Below are 25,654 nucleotides of genomic sequence, written 5' to 3'. Positions count from 1 at the left end.
TATTGATTGTACAAATATGAGTTGAAGAGGGAAATTTCTACAGTGCTCATTCACTAAAAACTGCTGCAAGTTTGTCATAACTGATTTTAATATTATGTATTAATGGAAAGTGTCTGATATTTACAAGAATGCTTTACAGAAACTTAATACCTCAGAAGATCATGGGAGCACGAGAAAGTATGCAATATTGCCAATTAAGATGTACTAACAGAACACCATTAACAGTATTTGTACTTTTTGCAAAGCTTTATTTTTGCTCAAGCCTCATCTGTAAAGTACTAGAACTGCCCCATTACAGTCACAAATTGCTTGGAAACTGTCCTAGAGAGTTATATAGACTGGGACTTAACTGAAAGTTTGAGTACATTGATATTGTAAACACAATGTATTTTCTCCATCCTCCATTAAATATGGCCACCAGATCCTTATTTTTCTTCCTAAAGCAGCTAAGAGTTGCAGTGAAACTATTTCATACATTAGATTGCTCAACTTTTCCTTGCTTGTTCTAACAGTCAATAGCAAGTACAAGTTAAAGTTGACGCGGCAAAGAGCTTTTTCTTTAGAACTTTGCTGCTAGAGAATAGCACTTACTCCAAGGGAGATAACTAACATTTTCACTGGAGACAACTAGAGGTATGCTCGAAGACACCTGTCAGACTTGTAGTACTTAAGTTCACTATTCTAAGGCATAAACTTCAGTGAACTCAATAAAAAAGGCACATTGCTTTCCTGCCCACTTTCCCCATAGCTCTGGGCAATCTAGAAAGAGCAATCTAGAACAGATTTCTTTGGTGTTTCTGGGGCACATTAATATGTTTTCCTCGGCTTTAAGAAACAGCAACATAACCACGGCCTCTAAATACCTTTTGAACACCTCAGTAGGTAGGTGACTTTTTGGTCGTGAATGGAAAAGCTAGCTAAAATTGGCTTAGGAACATGATGAAAAAGTTGCTTGTTGCCAGATAAGACTTCCATGGTCTTTCTGAAAAAAGAAATGGAATATACCATGAAGCCTTCCCAACACTGTCAAAAGTACTGAGGAGTCCCTTCCCCATGTCATGGTTTAACCCAGCAGGCAGCCAAACACCACACAGCCGCTCACTCACTCCCCCCCACCACAGTGGGATGGGGAGAGAATCGGAAGGGTAAGAGTGAGAAAACGCATGGGTTGAGATAAAGACAGTTTAATAGAACAGAAAAGGAAGGGAAAATAATAATAATAATAATCATGATGATGATGATGATGATAGAATATACAAAATGAGTGTACCCGCCGAGCAATGCCCAAAAAACAGCAATCCCTACTTCCTGGATACGCCTACCATTCATATACTGAGCATGACGTTACATGGTATGGAATACCCCGTTGGCCAGCTGGGCCAGCTGTCCCGGCTATGCTCCCTCCCAGCCTCTTCCAGAGCATGGAAGCTGAAAAGTCCTTGACTAGCAGGGTACTTAGCAACAACTGAAAACATCAGTGTGTTATCAACATTCTTCTCATACTAAATCCAAAACACAGCACTAGGAAGAAATTTAACCCTATCCCAGCCGAAACCAGGACACCCCAGTATGGGAAGAGTGCTTAACATCACTGAAACTGGTATACTAGTTTAACTCCTTTAACAAATAAATGAAAAAGCAACACTCAAAGCATGCACACAAATTTGTGAATTAAACTTTTCCTAATCTGAGTTCTGTTGTTCAAGTGACCAACCAAGGAGGAAACCAATCATCTCTATCACAGACAGAGACCTAAAGTTGTCTGGAAGTGGTTGTTCAGTTGTCTAAGTCCAATTACTCCAATCCCAGTTGTTATTCCAAGTCTTCATATCTTATAACACCACTCTTTCAGCAACAGGCTTGTTGTATAGCCAGGATGTGTTTCAGAGTTCTGCTCCAAATGACAGAACTACTTCAGTAACTTCAGGGTGCAATTTTAAGTAGCAAACGTTAAGCTTTATACCAATCTTTAGTGATGGACAACTGTAAGATAGGACAACCTATCAGTATTTTGAGGGTCAACATCAGTTCAGATGTTCTTCTATTAGTTAAGAAATGGAAGGATGGTAGCAACAAGATTCTGAAGAGAGATTTTTCCATTTAAGATTGTTTCTGGAACTCCAAAAGCTCAAGAGCTTCATATATTATCTGTTAGATATGCTCTTTGACATACCATCAAAAACCTTTGATTCCTATTAATTTTCTAGTTTAACTGAAACTGTTAAATAGTGTATTGTTTTCATATGATGTAATAATCACACAGAATCACATACAGCAATGGGCATATTATAATATCATACCAAAATTAAGTCTGTATACTTGACTCAGCTGTATGTGACCATAAGTTATAGAAGGTTTACTAGTTGCTTTCTAAAGGCTTTACCAGCTATGTCAACAGGAAGGGATGATGCAGCACATCAGTGACAGTACCCTTTGTGACGGGTGCGCTCCTCCTGTTTGAACTAACTAAACTTTGGTCCAGGCAGATGCTCAGCAAGTAGGCCTAACCAAACTTAATCCTATTGTGCAAGGCTATCGGCGAGAACCCAGCACCAAAACCACAAAAATGGTTTGGCTGGAGACTGGGCTGATAAGCAGCAGAAACTGCATGAACACAGCAGAAAACTTGACTACGAGTCAACCACTTTACACTATAAACATCTGCAGCCATCAGGGTCTGTTGAGCTCTCCCTCCGTAGCAGCTGGCTGCGCAGTAGTGATCTCCCCTTGAGCAGGGATGCCTCTCAAGGTTACCCCTCAAGGCTGAGAGATCCCTTACCTGACACCAGGCATTGATGGGTTGGCAAGTGACATTTTTTTGCATGCATGTAACATTTAGATACGTGTAGCAAGCTTACGCGATGACCGTTGTAACCCATACTAACTTTAAGTGTAGTAAATAGTAGAGTATTGACCACCAATCCATCTGTACTTATTAAATATTTTACATACCTAAATTTACTGATTAGAACTCAATAAACTAACTAACAGATCTGTCTGAGTGATCTCTGACTCTTCTCCTGCGACAAAATTGGCATAGTTGGCAGGATGGCGGGTTCGATTACTGACTACTTACGGAGGCACAGAGATTGGGCGTGCAAAAACTGCAATAATTGGAGTAAGATAGAGGAACAGTTAAACCTCGCGAGAGGGAAACTGAAAAATGGTAAAGAAAAGGGAATAATATGCAAGATGTTGGGAATGTGTTTGGAAGCAGCATGTCAGTATAAGAAATGCAAAGAAAAGGAAATGAGAATGTTACAAGATGAGGTTGAAGAAAGAAAGCAAAAAGAAATGCTGTTATCTCTGCAAATACAACAGTTGCTTAAACAACTGGGAGAGGAAAAGGAAAAGCGAAAAAGAGTAGAGGACAAACTAGAAATAATGATAACCGGGCTCCCAATCCCCCAGACCCTGTACAGATCTGTAAGTTAATCGTGTCTCTGGAAGATTGGGACAGAGATATATGGGGGGACCCTGACCAGGAATTTAGCGATGAGAGTAGTGAAGAGAGTGAGTTAGATGAATCGCAGTTTAAGGTGGCCCCTATTATTAAAACTGAGGCGTCCATAGGGCCCCAGGGGGGTAACCAAAGGAATATGACGAGAACCATTCCCTGGGCCCCCCTTGAATTAGCTAATTTGCAGGAAAAATATGGGCAGAAGCCTGGCGAAAGTGAAACTGAATATTTTAGGTGAGTTTCCCTGACAGGGGGAGATCGTATTATGTTAAATAAAGATGAAGCGGATGGCTTTTGGGGGCCAGGGGTATTTTTAACAGGGGGACCAGACCCTAACAATGAACCACATGCTATCACGCACCAAATAGCTTATTGGGCAGCGGGGCATAGACCCTCGGGCTAGGAGGGAGCCCACTGCTATACCAATAAGATCATTAAGCGAACTTTCTACTGCTGTTACAAAAGCAGCCTGCCTTCAGGCTATGAACAACAGGGTGCATATGGTAATTACCCTATCTCTGCCCCTGTAGACCCCCAATCTCATAAACGCCCTGATGAAAGCTTATCAATGGGATAAAACAGACGGCCCTCACATTTATGTCCTAGTCAGCCCCCAAAGACAGCTAGTAAAATTTTTAATTGACACAGGAACTCAAATTTCAATAATTTCAAATTTGGATGCCCAAAGAATTAACGTTAAGCCCAGCCAACAAAGGGTTAACATAACAGGATTTACCGGCAAAAGTAAGATATGCCCCATAGCTAAAGTAAACTTGTTATTGCCTGGGGAGAAAAGCATATCAAGGCTCCAATTAGCAGTAGTTCCAGGCAAAGAAAACATTTTAGGCTTTGACATATTACAAGGACCACTCAGCTGAAAGCCATCGCCAGAAGGAATGTGGCGACCCAGACGGAGCCCTCATGCAAACATACAGCTGTCCAGGTCTCCGGCTGCAGGGAGTGCCTGAGCCTGTCACTTGTACCGGAGGGCAGCAGAGACAACGCCTGTGTGCGCTGTGACCAGGCGGATGATCTGCTCAGCCTGGTGGCAGAGCTGAAGGAGGAAGTGGAGAGGTTAAGGAGTATCAGGGAGTGTGAGAGGGAGATAGATTGGTGGAGCCGCACCCTACCATCCCTGAGACAAAGGCAGCAGATGGAGGCTCCACAAGAAGCAGAGAATCCCCTACCCTCTTGCCACCAGGCAGAAGGAGGGGACCTAAGAGATGGGTGTGTGTGTGAAATGGACACAGGTCCCTGCTCAGGGCGCCAGGCGAATCCCCACCCGGCCTCCCTCACCTTCCCAGTTGCCCTTACACAACAGATATGGGGCGAGGGCCAGGCAAATGAGGATGTAGATGAAGGTCCATCCAGGGGGTTGCCCAGGGCGAGTCAGTCAGCCCCACACATTACGACTGCCTCCGCTAAGAAAAAAAGGAGGGTAATTGTCATAGGTGATTCCCTTCTGAGGGGGATGGAGGGCCCAATATGCCGACCAGACCCATCCCACAGGGAAGTCTGCTGCCTCCCTGAGGCCTGGGTTAGAGACATTACTAGGAAACTCCCTGGTCTGGTACAGGCCTCTGATTACTACCCACTATTGGTTATACAGGCTGGCAGTGAGGAGGTTGCGGAGAGAAGTCCGGAAGTGATCCAAAGGGACTTCAGGGCACTGGGGCGATTGGTGGAAGGATCAGGAGCACAGGTAGTGTTTTCCTCAATCCCTTCAGAGGCAGGGAAGAATACTGAAAGGAACAGGAAAACAGACCTGATCAACACGTGGCTCAGAGGCTGGTACCATCGGCGGGATCTTGGCTTTTTTGATCATGGGGAGGTTTACATGGCACCGGGCCTGCTGGCGACAGATGGAGTTCAGCTGTCTCACAGGGGGAAAAGGATTCTCACTCATGAGTTGGCGGGGCTCATCGAGAGGGCTTTAAACTAGGTTCGAAGGGGGATGGGGATAAAACCAGGCTCACTAGAGATGAGCCTAGGGGTGGCACACCAATGTTGGGGGAGAAATCGATAGCCCAGCTCAAGTGCATCTACACCAATGCACACAGCATGGGCGGCAAACAGGAGGAGCTGGAAGCCATTGTGCAGCGGGGTAGCTATGACTTAGTTGCCATCACGGAAACATGGTGGGATGAGTCTCATGATTGGAGTGCTGCAATGGATGGCTATAAGCTCTTCAGAAGGGACAGGCGAGGAAGGAGAGGCGGTGGGGTGGCTTTGTATGTTAGGGAGTGTTTCAGTTGTCTAGAGCTCAATGATAGTGATGATAAGGTCGAGTGCTTGTGGGTAAGGATGAGGGGGAAGGCCAACAAGGCAGATATCCTCCTGGGAGTCTGTTATAGACCACCCAACCAGGATGAGGAGGCAGACGAAATATTCTACAAGCGGCTGGCAGAAGTCTCACAATCGCTAGCCCTTGTTCTCGTGGGGGACTTCAACTTACCAGACGTCTGCTGGAAATACAACATGGCAGAGAGGAAGCAGTCGAGGAGGTTCCTGGAGTGTGTGGAGGATAACTTCCTGATGCAGCTGGTAAGTGAGCCTACCAGGGGAGGTGCCTCGCTTGACCTGCTGTTCACAAACAGAGAAGGACTGGTGGGAGATGTGGTGGTCGGAGGCCGGCTTGGGCTTAGCGACCATGAAATGGTAGAATTCTCGATTCTTGGTGAAGTAAGGAGTGGGGCCAGCAAAACCGCTACCATGGACTTCCGGAGGGCAGACTTTGGCCTGCTCAGGACACTGGTCGAGAGGGTCCCTTGGGAGACAGTCCTGAAGGGCAAAGGGGTCCAGGAAGGCTGGATATTCTTCAAGAAGGAAGTCTTAAAGGCACAGGCGCAGGCTGTCCCCATGTGCCTTAAGAAGAACGGGCGGGGAAGACAACCGGCCTGGCTGAACAGGGAGCTCTGCCTGGGACTCAGGAAAAAAAGGAGAGTTTATCACTTGTGGAAGAAGGGGCAGGCAACTCAAGAAGAGTACAGGGATCTCGTTAGGTCGTGCAGAGAGGAAATTAGAAAGGCAAAAGCCCAGCTAGAACTCAACCTGGCCACTGTCGTGAGAGACAACAAAAAATGTTTTTACAAATATATTAATGACAAAAAGAGAGCCAAGGAGAATCTCCATCCTCTATTGGATGCGGGGGGGAACATTGCCACTGAGGATGAGAAAAAGGCTGAGGTACTTAATGCCTTCTTTGCCTCAGTCTTTAATAGTCAGAGCAGTTATCCTCAGGGTACTCAGCCCCCTGAGCTGGAAGACAGGGAAAGAGAGCAGGATAAACCCCCCATAATCCAAGAGGAAGAAGTTAACGACCTGCTATGCCACCTGGACGCTCACAAGTCTATGGGGCCGGATGGGATCCACCCAAGGGTACTGAGGGAGCTGGTGGAGGAGCTTGCCAAGCCACTCTCCATCATTTACCAGCAGTCCTGGTTACCAGGGGAGGTCCCGGATGACTGGAGGCTTGCCAATGTGACGCCCATCTACAAGAAGGGCCGGAAGGAGGATCCGGGGAACTACAGGCCTGTCAGCCTGACCTCGGTGCCAGGGAAGATTATGGAGCAGATTGTCTTGAGGGCACTCACAAACCATGTCCGGGACAACCAGGGGATCAGGCCCAGCCAGCACGGGTTCATGGAAGGCAGGTCCTGCTTGACCAACCTGATCTCCTTCTATGAGCAGGTGACCCACCTAGTGGATGAGGGAAAGGCTGTGGATGTGGTCTCCCTGGACTTCAGTAAAGCCTTTGACACTGTCTCCCACGGCATTCTCCTAGAGAAGCTGGCGGCTCACGGCCTAGACAGGTACACTCTTGGCTGGGTAAAAAACTGGCTGGACGGCCGAGCCCAGAGAGTTGTGGTGAATGGAGTTAAATCCAGTTGGCGGCCGATCACGAGCGGTGTTCCCCAGGGCTCAGTTTTGGGGCCAGTCTTGTTCAATATCTTCATCAATGATCTGGACGAGGGGATTGAGTGCTCCCTCAGTAAGTTTGCAGACGACACCAAGTTGGGCGGGAGTGTTGATCTGCTGGAGGGTAGGAAGGCTCTGCAGAGGGACCTGGACAGGCTGGATCGATGGGCTGAGGCCAACTGTATGAGGTTCAACAAGGCCAAGTGCCGGGTCCTGCACTTCGGCCACAACAACCCCAGGCAACGCTACAGGCTTGGGGAAGAGTGGCTAGAAAGCTGCCTGTCGGAAAAGGACCTGGGGGTGTTGGTCGACAGCCGGCTGAACATGAGCCGGCAGTGTGCCCAGGCGGCCAAGAAGGCCAATGGCATCCTCGCCTGTATCAGGAATAGTGTGGCCAGCAGGAGTAGGGAAGTGATCGTGCCCCTGTACTCGGCACTGGTGAGGCCGCACCTCGAATACTGTGTTCAGGTTTGGGCCCCTCACTACAAGAAGGACATGGAGGTGCTGGAGGATGTCCAGAGAAGGGCAACGAAGCTGGTGAAGGGCCTGGAGCACAAGTCTTATGAGGAGCGGCTGAGGGACCTGGGACTGTTTAGCCTGGAGAAGAGGAGGCTGAGGGGAGACCTCATCGCGCTCTACAACTACCTGAAAGGAGGCTGTAGTGAGGTGGGTGTTGGTCTCTTCTCCCAAGTAACTAGCGATAGGACGAGAGGAAATGGCCTCAAGTTGCACCAGGGGAGGTTTAGATTGGACATTAGGAAAAATTTCTTTACTGAAAGAGTGGTCAGGCCTTGGAACAGGCTGCCCAGGGAAGTGGTTGAGTCACCATCCCTGGAAGTATTTAAAAGACGTGTAGATGTGGCGCGTAGGGACATGGTTTAGTGGGCATGGTGGTGTTGAGTTGATGGTTGGACTTGATGATCTTAGAGGTCTTTTCCAACCTTAATGATTCTACGATTCTATGATTCTAAGGACAAGCCTGGAAATTGCCGGACGGTAGTGTTTGGTTGTTTGGCCGCCTGGAGTCTCCTTGGTTAGCTGAGCGAAAATTAGCAGCTACCAGTGGGCGTCAGTTAACTGGGATAGTTCGCTTGCTGCAAGCTGCACCCACGCTGCCTGACTCAAAAATAACTTATGTCCCTCAGTATCCTATCTCCACTGCTGCTCGGATGGGTATTGCGGAGGTCATAGCTGATTTAGAAAAAAGACACATTATTTCCCAAACACACTCCCCATACAACTCCCCAGTGTGGCCAGTTAAAAAAACAGACAGGAGGTGGCAGCTAGTCATAGACTATCGAAAGTTAAATGCAAACACCGCTCCTCTTATGGCCGCTATCCCAAACATTGCTACATTAACCGCCACCCTTCAGGCTGCCACTCACCCCTGGATGGCGGTACTAGATGTCAAAGATATGTTCTTTATGGTGCCGCTACAGGAGGAAGATAAAGAAAGACTTGCTTTTACCTGGGATAGGATACAATTTACTTTTAATAGACTTCCTCAGGGCTATAAACATTCACCCACTATAGCTCACGCAACACTGGCTGAATTGTTGGACAAGCTGCTGCTGCCATTTGGCAAGCACTGTACGAAACAAAAGACAGCAGTGGAGCTAAACATTGTATTAGCGCTAGGTGGATACACCCTAGCCACTCACTAGAAGGGATAACCAGTCCAGAGTCTCCCCGCTGAGACTTGTGTTATTTCCCTTTCCAGGAACAGTACCGGGGACAATACCAAAACACCTTCCCTGGAGATTGGGTCAACCACCGGAAGAATACTTATCCTTCGTGCAGGAGTAATCATCTCCAACATGAACCAGATCTGATTCATACATCGACAAGCCTGACACACGGGGTAGAAGCTCCCAATTCTTTTATTTGTACTAATCAATATGGTAACTGCAGTACATTCTGAATCATAAGATTAAGATTGTTGGAAATACAGGAATATTGGGAAATCCGACACAAAATTTAACAATAAAAATCATTAGCCAACAATACAGTAAGGAGCAAAAATCTGAAAAGGTGGAAGGGAACTATCACTTTATTACCCCACAAGGCAGAACCATCTTTATTAGATGTGGCATGTTAAACTACACAAACAGAAACACCCTTTTAACTATTAAAATGGCGAATCAGATAGAAACAAAAGACAGAACAATCTGTCCACAATGCATCCTACTACCTCCGAGACCCCCGATAAGACTGTTGAAACCTTATCCCCACAGATTTCTGAAATTGGACCTTATGCTATTAAATATACAGGCCAGCAAAAAGTGCTATTTAATCCTTCATGGTCCCTCAAGCAAGTGGAACTATCAATACAGGTTAATATCTCTGCAATTAAACCTACCTGCTCACCATTCCTAAATACATCCTATACAGGGTGGTTACCATGGTTGCATGGGCAAACCCTCACCTCTCCAAAACGAGCAAGGAGAGATGTGACTGGCATCCTGGGAACAGGATTAGGGGTATTAAACAACATAGATGCTGAAGTTTTAGCAAATTAAGCTTGTCAACAAGTGATTTGTATAAACTAGAACATCCATTCAGATCTTCTTTGCTGGCACTGGGAACTAGTCAATGGCTCTTATCTGATATATTGCCTAAATGGGAAAGAATTAATGAGAAGGATCACCAACTAATTGTAGACGCACTTGGCATCACCCAGAAAAATGTTTCTCTAGCTCTTAGCTGTATCCAAGCTCAGTTATGGGTGCAATCTAATATAGCAGCAATTATAAGGGAAGGCAATGAGGGCACCTTGCCCACTGAGATTTGAAAGGTAATTTGGGATAATGCGACTCAATTTGAAAAGGATTTCCAATCTTGGTAGTATCTAGTCAACTTCACTTATGACCCTACCGACAATAAGCCACAGCTTTGGTTTTTATAAATACACAATGCTTTGGAATCCACCATATACCCAATCATTGCGCTGGGATTAAATCACCATGGAACTGTACTCTATCCATTAGAACATAGAGTATGGGCCCAACAAAATGGGAACAAATGGCAACCTGTTGATGTTGATACGTGTTGTACAGAAACAACAAGGATTTATTTGTGAAAGTAATACCATTAAGGCCCAAGATGTCTGTCTTGACACTGAACAAAATGTTTGTTATTTTGAAATACATCCCGATGAAAACCCTGAAACTGTACCTGTATATGTTGGAAATGGATGTGTTTGTATGAGAACCCTTTGTGATTTTCTATTTATAGACACCACCACTGTAGATGCACACAATCACTCAAATATCTGTATTTGCAATTTTACTAAAATTATGGGATGCAACTAACTATTCAGCTCCTGTCACAACCCACCAACTGTTACAATCTAACTATACGTGGGGCCAAAAAGGACTGTCGTGGTTTAACCTGGCAGCAGCCAAATACCACGCAGCCGCTCATTCTCTCCCCGTCCCGCTGAGGGTGGGGGGAGTGAGTGAGCGGCTGCGTGGTATTTGGCTGCTGCCAGGTTAAACCACGACAGTTGTATCAAGATTTATTACCTACCCCCACTGGAATGAATCTCACATTGGTAAGAAAACTGTTGCAACACGATGACCTGTGTCAATTGCTAAAATGAGTTTGAAACAATGGACAAAGAACCCTAATTACCGTCCATCATGATGCAGAGGAGATACACTGCGTCCTAGAAAGAGTGAAGAAAGATGGAGAAAATCACTGGTGGGAAACTCTCCTTGGATGGTTGCCAACAGCAACTGGAGCTTTGAATTTGATGACATACCCAACTGTAGTCTTGTTAATCTTTGTAGTTTTGTGTTTATTGTTAACCCTTTGTTTATATATCAAATTATGGTGCTTATCTCAACATATAATAGCTATGAGTGAACATGTCAATATTAAAGAATCAGCAAATCTATATATTAACTTATTTACCAGCCTATCAAGAAGTGATATCTTTACCGCCCTATACTTATGGCACAGAGGCAAGAGGTGACCGTACCACCACTCTGGGAAGTAAAGTGGATTGACTGACTATTATCCGCTGCTGTTGTTTCACGTGGGCACCAATGATACAGCCAGGAGCAGTCTGAGGACTATCAAGAAGGGTTACAGAGCCCTGGGAGCGGCAGTAAGGGACTCTGGAGCGCAGATAGTTTTTTCATCAATCCTCCCGGTCAAAGGGAAGGGGTTTGAAAGGGCCAGTCGAATCTGGCAAATCAACAAATGGTTACAGGACTGGTGCCACAGCCAGGGGTTCGGCTACTTAGACCATGGGACTCGCTTTGAGAAACCTGGTCTACTGGGGGTTGACAGGGTCCATCTGTCAGAGAAGGGGAAGAGCATCTTTGGTCATAGGCTTGCCAAGCTGGTGAAGAGGGCTTTAAACTAAAGTTGCTAGGGGAGGGGAACATCAATCCACCCCACTCCTACCAGTTTGATGCCAGGGCCAGCAAGAGATGCCCAGAGCCTGGAGAAGGATCACAGGTCAGCAGGAGAACACCTGAAGAGCAGCACAAAGGAACTCCAGCCAGTAAGACAGCTTCATCGGGGGCCCAACTTAAATGCCTCTATGCAAACGCACGTAGCATGGGGAATAAACAAGAGGAGTTAAGAGACGTGCGCACGCCTGCAGGGCTATGATCTTATTAGCATCATGGAGACATGGTGGGATGGCTTCTATGACTGGAGTGTTGGGATGGAGGGATACAGGCTCTTTAGGAAGGACAGGCAGGGGAGGTGAGGAGGGGGTGTCATCCTCTATGTCAATGACCAGCTGGAGTGCATGGAGCTCTGCCTGGGGATGGATGAGGAGCCGACCGAGAGCTTATGGGTCAGGATTAAAGGGAGGGCAGGGACAGGTGACATTATGGTGGGGGTCTGCTACAGGCCACCCAACCAGGAAGACCGAGCGGATGAGGCCCTCTATAGACAGATAGGAGCAGCCTCACGTTCACAAGCCCTGGTCCTCATGGGGGACTTCGACCACCCCGATCTCTGTTGGAGGGACAACACGGCAGGGCATAAGCAATCCCGAGAGGTTCCTGGAATGCGTCGATGATAACTTCCTTCTCCAAGTGGTAGAGGAGCCAACGAGGAGAGGTACTATGCTGGACCTTGTTTTCACCAACAAGGAGGGGCTGGTGGGGAATGTGAAGCTCAAGGGCAGCCTTGGCTGCAGTGACCATGAAATGGTGGAGTTCAAGATCCTTAGGGCACCGAGGAGGGTGCACAGCAAGCTCACTACCCTGGACTTCAGGAGAGCAGACTTTGGCCTCTTCCGGGATCTGCTTGGTAGAGTACCATGGGATAAAGCCCTGGAGGGAAGAGGGCCCCAAGAAAGCTGGTTAATATTCAAGGATCACCTCCTCCAAGCTCAGGAGCAATGCATCCCAGCAAAGAGGAAGTCGGGCAAAAAAGCCAGGAGGCCTGCATGGATGAACAAGGAGCTCCTGGACAAACTCAAACACAAAAAGGAAGCCTACAGAGGGTGGAAGCAAGGACAGGTAGCCTGGGAGGAATACAGAGAAATTGTCCAAGCAGCCAGGGATCAGGTTCGGAAAGCTAAAGCCCTGATGGAATTAAATCTGGCCAGGGACATCAAGGGCAACAAGAAAAGCTTCTATAGGTACATCAGGGATAAAAGGAAGACTAGGGAAAAAGTGGGCCCTCTCCGGAAGGAAACAGGAGACCTGGTTACCCAGGATATGGAGAAGGCTGAGGTACTCAATGACTTTTTTGCCGCAGTCTTCACCGGCAAGCGCTCAAGCCTCACCGCCCAAGCCGCAGAAGGCAAAGGCAGGGACTGGGCGAATGAAGAACCACCCACTGTAGGAGAAGATCAGGTTCGAGACCATCTAAGGAACCTGAAGGTGCACAAGTCCATGGGACCCGATGAGATGCATCCGCGGGTCCTGAGGGAACTGGTGGATGAAGTTGCTAAGCCACTCTCCATCATATTTGAGAAGTTGTGGCAGTCCGGTGAAGTTCCCACTGACTGGAAAAGGGGAAACATAACCCCCATTTTTAAAAAGGGAAAAAAGGAAGACCTGGGGAACTACAGGCCGGTCAGTCTCACCTCTGTGCCTGGGAAGATCATGGAACAGATCCTCCTGGAAGCTATGCTAAGGCACATGGAGGACAGGGAGGTGATTCAAGACAGCCAGCGTGGCTTCACCAAGGGCGTGTCTTGCCTGACCAACCTAGTGGCCTTCTACGATGGAGTGACTACATCAGTGGACATGGGAAGGGCTACATATGTCATCTATCTGGACCTCTGTAAGGCCTTTGACACGGTCCCCCACAACATCCTGCTCTCTAAACTGGAGAGGTATGGATTTGATGGGTGGACTGTCCGGTGGGTGAGGAATTGGCTGGATGGTCACATCCAGAGGGTAGTGGTCAACGGCTCAATGTCCACATGGAGATCGGTGATGAGTGGTGTCCCTCAGGGGTCCGTATGGGACCAGTACTGTTTAATATCTTCATCAATGACATAGTGGGATCGAGTGCAACCTCAGCAAGTTTGCAGACGACACCAAGCTGAGTGGTGCGGTTGACATGCCTGAGGGATGGGATGCCATCCAGAGGGACCTGGACAAGCTCGAGAAGTGGGCCCATGTGAACCTCATGAGGTTCAACAAGGCCAAGTGCAAGGTCCTGCACCTGGGTCGGGAAAAACCCCCGGTATCAATACAGGCTGGGGGATGAAGGGATTGAGAGCAGCCCTGCCGAGAAGGACTTGGGGGTACTGGTGGATGAAAAGCTGGACATGAGCCAGCAATGTGCGCTCGCAGCCCGGAAGGCCAACCGTATCCTGGGCTGCATCAAAAGAAGCGTGGCCAGCAGGTCGAGGGAGGTGATTCTGCCCCTCTACTCTGCTCTGGTGAGACCCCACCTGGAGTACTGCGTCCAGCTCTGGAACCCTCAGCACAAGAAAGACATAGACCTGTTGGAGCGTGTCCAGAGGAGGGCCACGAAAATGATCAGGGGCATGGAACGCCTCTCCTATGAAGAAATGCTGAGAGAGTTGGGGTTGTTCAGCCTGGAGAAGAGAAGGCTCTGGGGAGACCTTATTGCAGCCTTTCAGTACTTAAAGGGGGCTTATAAGAAAGATGGGGACAAACTTTTTAGCAGGGCCTGTTGCGACAGGACAAGGGGGAATGGTTTTAAACTAAAAGAGGGTAGATTTAGACTAGCTATAAGGAAGAAATTTTTTACAATGTGGGTGGTGAAACACTGGAACAGGTTGCCCAGAGAGGTGGTAGATGCCCCATCCCTGGAAACATTCAAGGTCAGGTTGGATGGGACTTTGAGCAACCCGATCTAGTTGAAGGCAGGGGGGTTGGACTAGATGACCTTTAAAGGTCCCTTCCAATCCAAACTATTCTATGATTCTATGACTGCAGTCATGGGGTGGAGAGTGTGACAGGTACACTCCTCCTGTTTGAACTAACTGAACTTTGGTCCAGGCAGATGCTCAGCAAGTAGGCCTAACCAAACTTAATCCTATTGTGCAAGGCTATCGGCGAGAACCCAGCACCAAAACCACAAAAATGGTTTGGCTGGAGACTGGGCTGATAAGCAGCAGAAACTGCATGAACACAGCAGAAAACTTGACTACGAGTCAACCACTTTACGCTATAAACATCTGCAGCCATCAGGGTCCGTTGAGCTCTCCCTCCGTAGCAGCTGGCTGCGCAGTGGTGATCTCCCCTTGAGCAGGGATGCCTCTCAAGGTTACCCCTCAAGGCTGAGAGATCCCTTACCTGACACCAGGCATTGATGGGTTGGCAAGTGACATTTTTTGCATGCATGTAACATTTAGATACGTATAGTAAGCTTATGCGATGACCGTTGTAACCCGTACTAACTTTAAGTGTAGTAAATAGTAGAGTACTTACCGCCAATCCATCTGTACTTATTAAATATTTTACATACCTAAATTTACTGATTAGAACTCAATAAACTAACTACTAGATCAGATCTGTCTGAGTAATCTCTGACTCTTCTCCTGTGACACCCTTCCATAGCAAAGGTATTTGAACAATACTAGTTGTATGCCAGTGCTGGGTGACAGAGATCTGCTCTCTCTTACATCAAAATACAGCTAGTCGCACTAGCTGCATTAGTCATCAGAAGGCCATTATAGTTTCAACTGACTAAAGGTTTCTTTCATCCTTCCCCCTGCCCAGCAGTCAATTTTATATGAAATAGTTGCACTGAAGTGATTTAATGCCTTAAAAATCACAACGAGTAAGTAAGCTGATGAAGAAAGTTTTGCTTACTGGATCTCTGCAACCTCAATTTTAAGAAGTGACCTGTTTGAAAAGAGGTAACTATGACTCTCCCTATGAATAAGTCTACATTTCCTATTATTAACAGGAATTATTCCATTTCTACACAAAAATTGGGCAGCTGCATACAGACTCCAGAATCCACCTAAGTACAGATGGTCCAGATCCCATGTAGTATATTAAAATTCATTTTGATGCTAAACAAGTTTTAGTTAGATACATACATTACCTTTCTAATGCTGCTCTTCTTTTTTCTACGAATTCAGCAGATGAAGAATCTTCCTTGCCTACTTTAACCTTGGTCATGCCTTTGAAGAAAATTGCATCATATTGATTTTACGTTATTGTAAAGAAATCATTAACGTAACTGATATGATTAGAAGATTAAGCTCAGCTAAGTTTAAGCCAAATTACAATGAAAAGCGCCACAGAATACAAAGAACACAAACACTGCATGCTGCACACTTTTGTGGGAAACAGATCCATGTAATATGCAATTTCCTGTAATACATCAATTGTGATTAAAGTTATTGAAAAACTAGTTGAATTTGCATTTATGAAGACAATCTAAATAAAGGACACAGTCTTACTGGTCACTTGTGTTCAGAAGAAAACAGTTACTCTAATAAAGCAGAACAAGAAATTAAATCTTAGTTTATAAGTCTATTGATTGGTATGCTCATAAATAATATTTTTATTCTAGTATTTTTGAATTTCTAAAAATAAATGTGTGGGATTTTTTTGTTTTGGGTTATTTTTTAGGGTTTCTTTTAAATTAATGTATTGGGTATAAATGGCAAGGTTTTTTGTGGGGGGAGACACGGGGGACGACGGGACAGGCCCTGCAGGGGTGATCTCTGTGGGAGGAGGTCAGAAGCTGGTCACAGCTGGTTCTAGCCAGCTTAACAATGGACCCACCACAGGCCAAAGCTGAGCCAGAGTAGTTTGTGGTGCCTCTATGAAAACATATTTAAGAAAGGGTGGTAAATATCAAGAGAAAAAAGAAACAAGGCCAGAGCAGTAGGGGGAACTCCACACCGGAGCAGGTACACCCCTGAAGGGACTGCAGCCTGTGGAGGAACCCATGCCGGAGCAGAGGAAACGAGTAAAAGGAAAGAGCAGCGGAAGATAAGAGTAAGGAACAAGGAGTGGCAGAAAGAAACCACTGTGTCCTGACCCCAACCTCCTGCACCACCTGTGGCCTCACTGTGAAGGGACTGAGTGTAAGATGCGCTGATAACAAGGGAAGTAGAGACTATGAAGGGGGGACGAGAGGTGTCTGGACTGAAGTTGAGCCTGGGAAAGGGGGAAGAAAAGTGTTTTCCTTAAGTGTTTGTCTTCCTTTTTTGCCCAATACCCAAATCAGTAATTCAATGTTTTAAATTAAGTTAAATTCCTCAAGTCGAGTCTGTTTTGCCCACAACAGCCAAAAGGCGTCCATACAGGAAACTTACTGCTCCAGTTGCTATTGGGCAGAGTAGAAGGGCTGATCTTACTTCTAACCCTGATGAACGGACTTCTGGTTTGCAGTTACAAAAATCAAGTAATGAATACTCCAACCAGGAATAAATGGGCCCTGCCTCCGGCCAGGTGGAGGAAAGCGATAACCAGGTTTACTGGACTGTGTGGGTTCAATGGCCTGGCACACCAGACCCAAAGGAGTATAAGGCTGTGGTCGACACCAGTGCACAGTGTACCCCAATGCCATCAGGTTACAAAGGGGCACAACCCATCTGTATTTCTGGAGTGATAGGGGGATCCAAACAGCTGTCTCTGTTGGAGGCTGAGGTAAGCCTAACTGTGAATGAGTGGTAAAAGCATCCTATTGTGACTGGCCAGGAGGGTACATGCATCCTTGGTATAGACTACCTCAGGAGAGGGTACTTCAAGGTGGGCTTTTGGTATAGCTGCCTTGAGTACGGAGAAGATTAAACAGCTATCTACCCTGCCTGGCCTCTCAGAAGATCCCTCCGTTGTGGGCTTGCTGTATGCCAGTGTTTTATGAAGCTGTATGTTGCCACTGCTGTGGCTGCCATATGTCAAAGGTATTACAGCAGGAGTCACCCAAACCAATGAAGAATGAATCGCATGAGGAACCAGGCAAGTGCAGCGGTGACGCGACCTGAGCTGGATTTGTTAGACAACAATCCAACACAACACACGATCCCTCCTGTCCTGAGTGACTACCATAACAGATGGACCCCAAAGTCATGGAGTAAATGAACTCAACAGACATTTTTATCGGCATTTTATGGACATTTTACAGGGATGGCCCATAGACTAAGGGAATGATATCTGTGTATATATCAAAGGACAGGAAGGGTGGTGGTAGTTAATGATGGATTGGATAGTGTGGGACCTGAGCATGATGTAAATGGTATAGAATAAGGGGTGGAGATTGTACTGGATCTGGCTGGGTTGGAGTTAATTTTCTTCATAGAAGCTCATATGGTGCTATGTTTTGAATTTGTGATGAAAACAGTGTTGATAATACAGAGATGTTTTAGTTATTGCTGAGCAGTGCTTACACAGAGTCAAGGCCTTTTATGCTTCTCGCACTGCCCCGCCAGCGAGTAGGTTGGGGGTGCACAAGAAGCTGGGAGGGGACACAGCTGGGACAGCTGACCCCAACTGACCAAAGGGATATTCCATACCATATGACATCACTCTCAGCAATAAAAACTGGGGCGTGGGTAGGGTGTGTGTTGCCAGGGCTGCCATTGCTCAGGGACTGGCTGGGCATTGGTCAGTTGGTGGTGAGCAATTTGGTTTTTTTGCATCACTTGTTTATCTTGGTTTTGGTTTTATTTATGCGTTGTTTTTTGTGGGTTTTTTTTCCCTTCCTTTTTTTCTTATTAAATTGTCTTTATCATCTCAACCCACGAGTTTTCTCACTCTTACCCTTCCGATTCTCTTGGCAGGGGGAGCGAGCGAGCAGCTGTGTGGTGCTTAGCTGCCTACCAGGGTTAAACCACGACAGTAGGACATTTCATATTAAGACTTCAGACTTAAAAAGTAAAATAAAATAAACGTGTGTGTAGTATAAATGCATGTCATCTACTTCCAGCTGTTTTGCCAGCTCTCTACTTTAAGATGCCTCATTTTAAATCAGCCTAGAAAACTATATTTTTCCTTCTTCTCTCCAAAATTATAAGCATGTGGACTATACACTTTTAGATGGGACTAAATACCACCCAAGCACTGAAGGGTAGGCAGTTCAAGTTTAAAGTGGGAGCTTTGTGCTCTTTGGAGAAAGGTCCTACAGAGTCTGTGAGTTTTCCCAACTTATCCATAGCCAAAGAAAGTCTCTACACTAGGACCTTAAGTCACACCCAGAGCTTGCTTACATAACATTAAGTCCCACCATTTTACCAAGTTCCATGTATATTTATTTTAAAAGCAGAATTGGTATTAAAATATTTCATTTATATTATAGTACTGAAATCACATGCATACATTCAACCTTACAGAAAGTAGACTTACCTACAATACTTTTTTCTGGAGCAGGAGGCACAATGTAACCAATATGCATGTACTTCGTTGCTAATTTGCTGTGCAAGCCAAGGAAATCACTGAATCTTCTTTTAACAGAGAATTCATTTTTGTGAAACATGGAAAGGGATGTCTAAAAAAAAAAGTCATTTTAGTTATGACTTACTGATGCATCTACTCATCTGTGATATAAAGTTATTTGCAAATATATTTGTTGCATTAGTTACCTTTGTTGTTACTCTGTATGCCATATAAGCATTCATGCCATCCCCTGTAAGAAAATTAAAATACTTATCCTAAGGCAAGTTACTTTAATCCCTCCACACACTTTCTTTTTTCCAAAATACACATTAAATAGCTTTTTATTTACATACTAAAAACCATCAAAAGATAACTGAATAAGGAATTATGCTAATATCTCAGAAGAGTCTCTAGGAGGTAAGACAGCCTAACATATGACTTACTAGGTTCAAGTAACTTACCAACTTTCTCTGGGTCTGATACATTGATTTCTATATCAGACAAATCTCCATTTGCTTCCTCTTCAATCTAGAAAAAAATGTATGCCATATTTAACAAGTTAATGTGCATTCATACTACGTATGGGTACAAAGATAAGGATATAGGGGAAGGAAGAGTCAGTATGTCTCAATGACTAAAAAGCTCTTCTAGACCCACCATCCAATTTTAAGTGAACATAATTTCACATCTTGGTTTTTAATTTTGAGTCTTCCTGAAAAATTTTTTAGTGTGGCAACCTTTTCTTCAGACTTGTTGGCCTCAGAGTTTTAGTAAACATTTATCTTGGGGAAATACTCATTTTATCTCCTCCAATTCCAGCAGGCACAGAGGTTCAAAAATGCTCTCACTTGCAATGGTTCTATAAGCTTCTAATCAAAAGACAGATATATTCCTCATTATTAATGGTATCTGTAGTTGAAGAGTTGGGGATGGGGAAAGCAACAACTACAGAATTTTCAGATACTTGCCTGAGCTGTGTGATCACAGAATTTCCTAATCTTTCATGCAATATACATAAGTGATAGAACAGAAGTAGTTAAGAAACACCATGGCAGAACAGACAGTGTGCCAAGGTTGAAGAGGAAGAAAATCAGAATGAAATGTCAGCTTAGGGCATCTGGGGAAGCAGCCATCATCGAGTCCCAGGCAAGTCTTGTTTGCCAAACCTCATTCATCAGTGACGTTTTCTAGGAGCATATTCTAGAATGAATGGTATTTGCCAATGCACAGACTATGAATGGAATGCCAAATGTAAATAGCAAATTAAGTGGTAAAACTATGACCAGCCTCAGCTGTTTGTTAGTATGCAGAATAATGCTAACAAGTGTTTCCTCCATCTCCTCATTAACACAAGCTTCAGAAATCCAAGTTAAAACCTGTAACATGCTAGTATGAATTAATACACATCTTTAACATTTCTCCTCCATCTAGTTCAACACTTGCTCCCTTCACACACTTTTACAACACCTATCCTGTAGGAATGGAGCATGTTACTTCTCACACTACAGATCTCTCATCACCTAAGCAACGAATACTCATGATATTGAGTCAAATACATATTAAACACAAAATAAACAGAATAGTTGTTCTCTTGCATACTTCCCTTTACCAAAGAATGATCCTGTGAGTAATTTTGGAACTGCATTTAAAAAAAATAAAAACACAAAAAAACAAATAACAAACAACACCACCACCCCCCCAACAATACATTTCCATAGTCGTCAAAACATAACTTAAAAATTTTCTCAGTACCTCTTCTCTGGATCTATCAAAAATCACAGGGGCTGTTACAATTTTCAATTCCATTCTGGGAGCTACTAATGTAGTAGGTGTTACAGGAGTGATTGCAGGAGTAGGTTCTGGTGAAAGTACTGGATCCCTCTCTGGACTGTCCAACGAAACTTCTTCTGTGGCTTCTAGATAAAGATTTTGAGTTCACAAAAAAGTTTTTGTACAATAGAGATAGATGTGCACCACAAAAGATACCAAGCATGCACATTAAAAAGTGATAATACATAAGTTTAATAAGATAATCTATAAATAACATCCATTTGTCTCTCAGATAATTTCTCTAAATATGTCGGTAAAACTAGAGGCGACATACGAGTTTCTAGTGAATAACAGCTTAAAGTAAAATTAAGTAAGCAATTTTTTTTTTTATATGCTGCCAGGTAAAGTCTTTTAAAGTAGTCACAAAACTGCTAAATAATTCATTTCTATATGATATATCATGAAAAATAATGACATTTTTTCCACCACAGACCACTCTTTTTCAGCGACTATGCCAAATGTAGTTTTTGTACTCTGAACAACAGCTGATTAAGTCATGTAGGCTGATAACTGAGCACACCAAGAGAAGTTATATATATACACCCCCTACCAAAAGACCACAACTCATAAAATACAAATATTAGTAGATGAGGCATTCTGACCAGTAAGACTAACTACTTATTTTTACTTTCTTCAGACTGTAGATAGTTCATCTATATTTAAAGACGATGTATATCTCTGCTCTGCAAACCCTTCATGCTTTCTTTCCTCCACTAATTGATTTTGACCACCAGCAAACCATACACTTAGAATAGACTACTTCAGTTGGAAGGGACCTACAACGATCATCTAGTCCAACTGCCTGACCACTTCAGGGCTGACCAAAAGATAAAGCATGTTATTAAGGGCATTGTCCAAATGCCTCAAACACTGACAGACTTGGGAAATCGACCACCTCTCTAGGAAGCCTGTTCCAGTGTTTGACTACCCTCTCGGTAAAGATATGCTTCCTAATGTCCAGTCTAAACCTCCCCGACACAGCTTTGAACCATTCCCATGCGTCCTATCACTGGATACCAGGGAGAAGAGATCAGCACCTCCCTCTCCACTTCCCCTCCTCAGGAAGCTGTAGAGAGCAATGAGGTTGCCCCTCAGCCTCCTTTTCTCCAAACTAGACAACCCCAGAGTCCTTAGCCGCTCCTCATAGGACACAGGACATTCCTTCCAGCACCAGCTTTGTTGCCCTCCTCTGGATGCATTCAAGGACCTTCACATCCTTCTTAAATTGAGGGGCCCAGAACTGCACACAGTACTCAAGGTGAGGTCGCACCATCGCTAAATACAGTGGGATAATCACCTCTTTTGACTGGCTGGTTATACTGTGTTTGATGCACCCCAGGATGCGGTTTGCCCTCTTGGCTGCCAGGACTGGGGACTGGGCAGCCCAAGGTCTATCAATATTATTAAAGACTGAGGCAAAAAACGCATTGAATGCCTCCACTTTTTCTTCATCCCTATTAGTCAGGTGACCATCTTCAACAAGTATTGGCTCAATGTTTTCTTTAGACCTCCTGTTGCTATTAACATACTTTAAAAAGCCCTTCTTGTTATCTGAAACAACACTGGCCAGTTTCAACTCTAGTTGAGCTTTGGCCTTTCGTGTCTTCTCCCTGCATATACGAACCACAGCTCTGTAATCTTCCTGCAAAGCCTGACCTTGCTTCCAGAGATCACGCAATTTCTTTTTCCTCTTGAACTCCACGAGGAGTTCCCTGTTCAGCCAAGCTGGTCTTCTGCCCCACTTGCTTGACTTTCGACACAGTGGAATTGCCTGCTCCTGTGCTTCTAAAAGGTGGTTCTTAAAGACTGACCAGCACTCGTGAACTCCTAAGCCCTCAAAAGCAGATTCCCAGGGGACTCTGCTAAGTAGCTCCCTGAATAGCTTAAAGTTTGCTCTCTTGAAATCCAGGGTAGCAACTCTACTGTACTTTTTTCTCATTACACTGAAAATTTTAAACTCAACCATTTCACGATCACTGTGGCCAAGACAGCCACCTACCATCATATCCCCCATGAGTCCTTCTCTATTCACAAATAGCAAGTCTAGGAGGGCATCTTTCCTAGTTGGCTCAATGAGCACCTGTGACAAGAAGTTATCCCCTACAAACTTCAATAATTTCCAAGGCCTGCTCGTCACAGCAGTATGATATTCCCAGCTGATGTCTGGGAAGTTGAAATCTCCCATAAGGACAAGGGCTACCGATTCAGAAATTTTTCCTAATTGCCTATAGAATAACTCATCAGTGCTTACATCCTGGCTGGGCAATTGATAGTAAGCACCCACTACATCATCTCCTTTGTTTTCCATCCCCCTAATCCTCACCCAGAGGCTCTCAACCACATCATAGCTAACTGTAAGGACTGTACAATCAAACCTCTCCCTTACATATAGTGCAACACCTCCACCTCGCCTGCCCTGCCTAACCCTCCTGAAGAGCAGATAGCCCTTCTCGTGGTTTAACCCTAGCCAGCAACTAAACACCACACAGCCGCTCGCTCACTCCCCTGCCTCCGGTGGGATGGGGGAGAGAATCGGGAAGGTAAGTGAGAAAACTCGTGGGTTGAGATAAAGCCTGGACAGCTAATCCAACTGGCCAACGGGGTATTCCATACCATATGACGTCATGCTCAGTATATAAACTAGGGGGAGTTGCCCAGGGAGCAGCGATCGCTGCTCGGGGACTGGCTGGGCATCGGTCGGCGGGTGGTAAGCAATTGCATTGTGCATCACTTATTTTGTATATTCTATCATCATTATTATTATCGTTATTTTCCCCTCCTTTTCTGTTCTATTAAACTGTCTTTATCTCAATCCACAAATTTTACTTTTTTTTTTTTGATTCTCTCTCCCATCCCACTGGGGGGTGGGGGGACTGAGCGAGCAGCTGTGTGGTGTTTGGCTGCCTGCTGGGTTAAACTACAACAGTCCTGTAAATTGATGTCACAACTGATTACAAGACTTGTTACAAACTAGACTTCCTGTGGCAAGTTCCAATTACTTAACCAAACATAGCTTCAGGCACTAAAGCAGATCTACTCCAACTTACACAAAGTTACCAAAATAGTTTATCATGCAATTTTGTGAAGAGCTGTTCTTGCACCTTCTGTCTAGATGAACAGTATAATTTTCAAAGGAAAATAAGTTGTCTTCCAACCTATTTAAAGTTCGGTGCATATAATGAACATAAAAAACCCTTATTCAACTTTAAAGACCAGATCTATTTTAAAATTTGTGAGAATAGTTGCACTGTTTTTTAAAAAAAAAAAGGTCTCATTTTTGTCCCCCACAGCACTGTGTACCTCTCTAGAACAACTTGCAACCTATTAGCAATCTAAAAAACAGAATTGGAAAAAGCCTCCTGAGGAAGTGAATCCAAGCAATTATTACCGCAAAAAAGTGATATTATGATCTTTCACAATCAATCAACCACTTAACTTCACCCCTGCTGCTACTTAGAGATGTTCTGCTAGTCAATTCCGTTTCCCATTCTTCCATAACACTCTTTGCCAATCCTTAATTTTTTTCATAAATGAACAAAACCACCCTTCTCTATTTCAAGGATGAAAAAGATTGCAAGCCTTTGCAAGCTTGCTGTCATGTTGTGGGTTAACCCCAGTAGGCAGCTAAGCACCACACAGCCGCTCGCTCACTCCCCCTGCAGTGGGATGGGGAAGAAAATCAGAAGGACAAAAGTGAGAAAACTCATGGGTCAAGATGAAGACAGTTTAATAGGTAAAGCAAAGCTGCATGCACAAGCAAAGCAAAGGAAGGAATTAATTCACCACTTCCCATTGGCAGGCAGACATTTAGTCATTTCCAGGAAAGCAGGGCTTCCAGGAAAGCAGGACTTCAGAAGTGTTCAAGGTCAGGTTGAATGGGGCTTTGAGTGAAAGATGCCCCTGTCCATGGCAGGGAGGTTGGATTAGATGATTTTTAAAGGTCCCTTCCAACCCAAACCATTTAATGATTCATCACACTTAAACAGTTACTTGGAAAGACAAATGCCGTAACTCCAAACATCCCCCACTTCCTCCCCGCAGCTTTATATGCTGAGCATGATGCCATATGGTATGGAATATCCCTTTGGTCAGTTGGGGTCAGCTGTCCCAGCTGTGTCCCCTCCCAGCTTCTTGTGTACTACCAGCCTAATCGCTGGCGGGGTGGTGTGAGAAGCAGAAAATGCCTTGATGCTGTATAAACACTGTTCAACAATTAAAACATCAGTGAGTTGTCGACACTGTTTTCATCACAAATCCAAAACACAGCCCCATACAAGCTACTATGAAGAAATTTAACTCTATCCCAGCCAAAACCAGTACATTTCACCACAGAATTGATGAGGTTGGAAGGGGCCTCTTGAGATTATCTAGTCCAACCCCCATGTTCAAGCAAGGTCAACTAGAGCAGGTTACCCAGGACTGTATCCAGTCAGGTTTTAAGTATCTCCAAGGAGGGAGACTCTACAACCTCACTGGGCAACCTGTGCCAGTACCTGACAACCCTCACTGTAAGAAAGTTTTCCCTTATGTTTACATAGAAATACTTGTATTTCAGTTTGTAACCATTGCCTGTTATCCTGTCACTGGATACTACTGAGAAGAGTCTGGCTCTGTCTTCTTTACCACACTGACCCCAATCAGGTATTTATACAAATAG

General features: G+C 44.9%; 1 protein-coding gene across 5 annotated transcripts in view; it reads right to left on the bottom strand.

Annotated features, from left to right (window-relative positions):
- The window catches only part of LOC142074829 (sorting nexin-2-like), a 69,888-nt gene that overhangs the window by 20,900 nt on the left and 23,334 nt on the right, over positions 1–25,654 (bottom strand). For all 5 annotated transcript variants that reach the window (XR_012670721.1, XM_075135721.1, XM_075135722.1 and 2 more), the window contains 5 exons: positions 20,920–21,083; positions 19,629–19,695; positions 19,374–19,417; positions 19,138–19,279; positions 15,884–15,962 (listed from right to left, as the gene is read on the bottom strand). Coding sequence is in view for 4 of the 5 variants with exons in the window: in XM_075135721.1 (XP_074991822.1) it covers positions 15,884–15,962; positions 19,138–19,279; positions 19,374–19,417; positions 19,629–19,695; positions 20,920–21,083 (496 nt within the window). In the remaining variant the exon portion in view is untranslated. The remainder of the gene's footprint in view (positions 1–15,883; positions 15,963–19,137; positions 19,280–19,373; positions 19,418–19,628; positions 19,696–20,919; positions 21,084–25,654) is intronic.

This window comes from Calonectris borealis, chromosome W (assembly GCF_964195595.1).
Source record: "Calonectris borealis chromosome W, bCalBor7.hap1.2, whole genome shotgun sequence".
Taxonomy (NCBI): Eukaryota; Metazoa; Chordata; class Aves; order Procellariiformes; family Procellariidae; genus Calonectris; species Calonectris borealis.
Note: the sequence above shows the minus strand (reverse complement) of the source record. Positions and strands in the feature narration are given on the sequence as shown.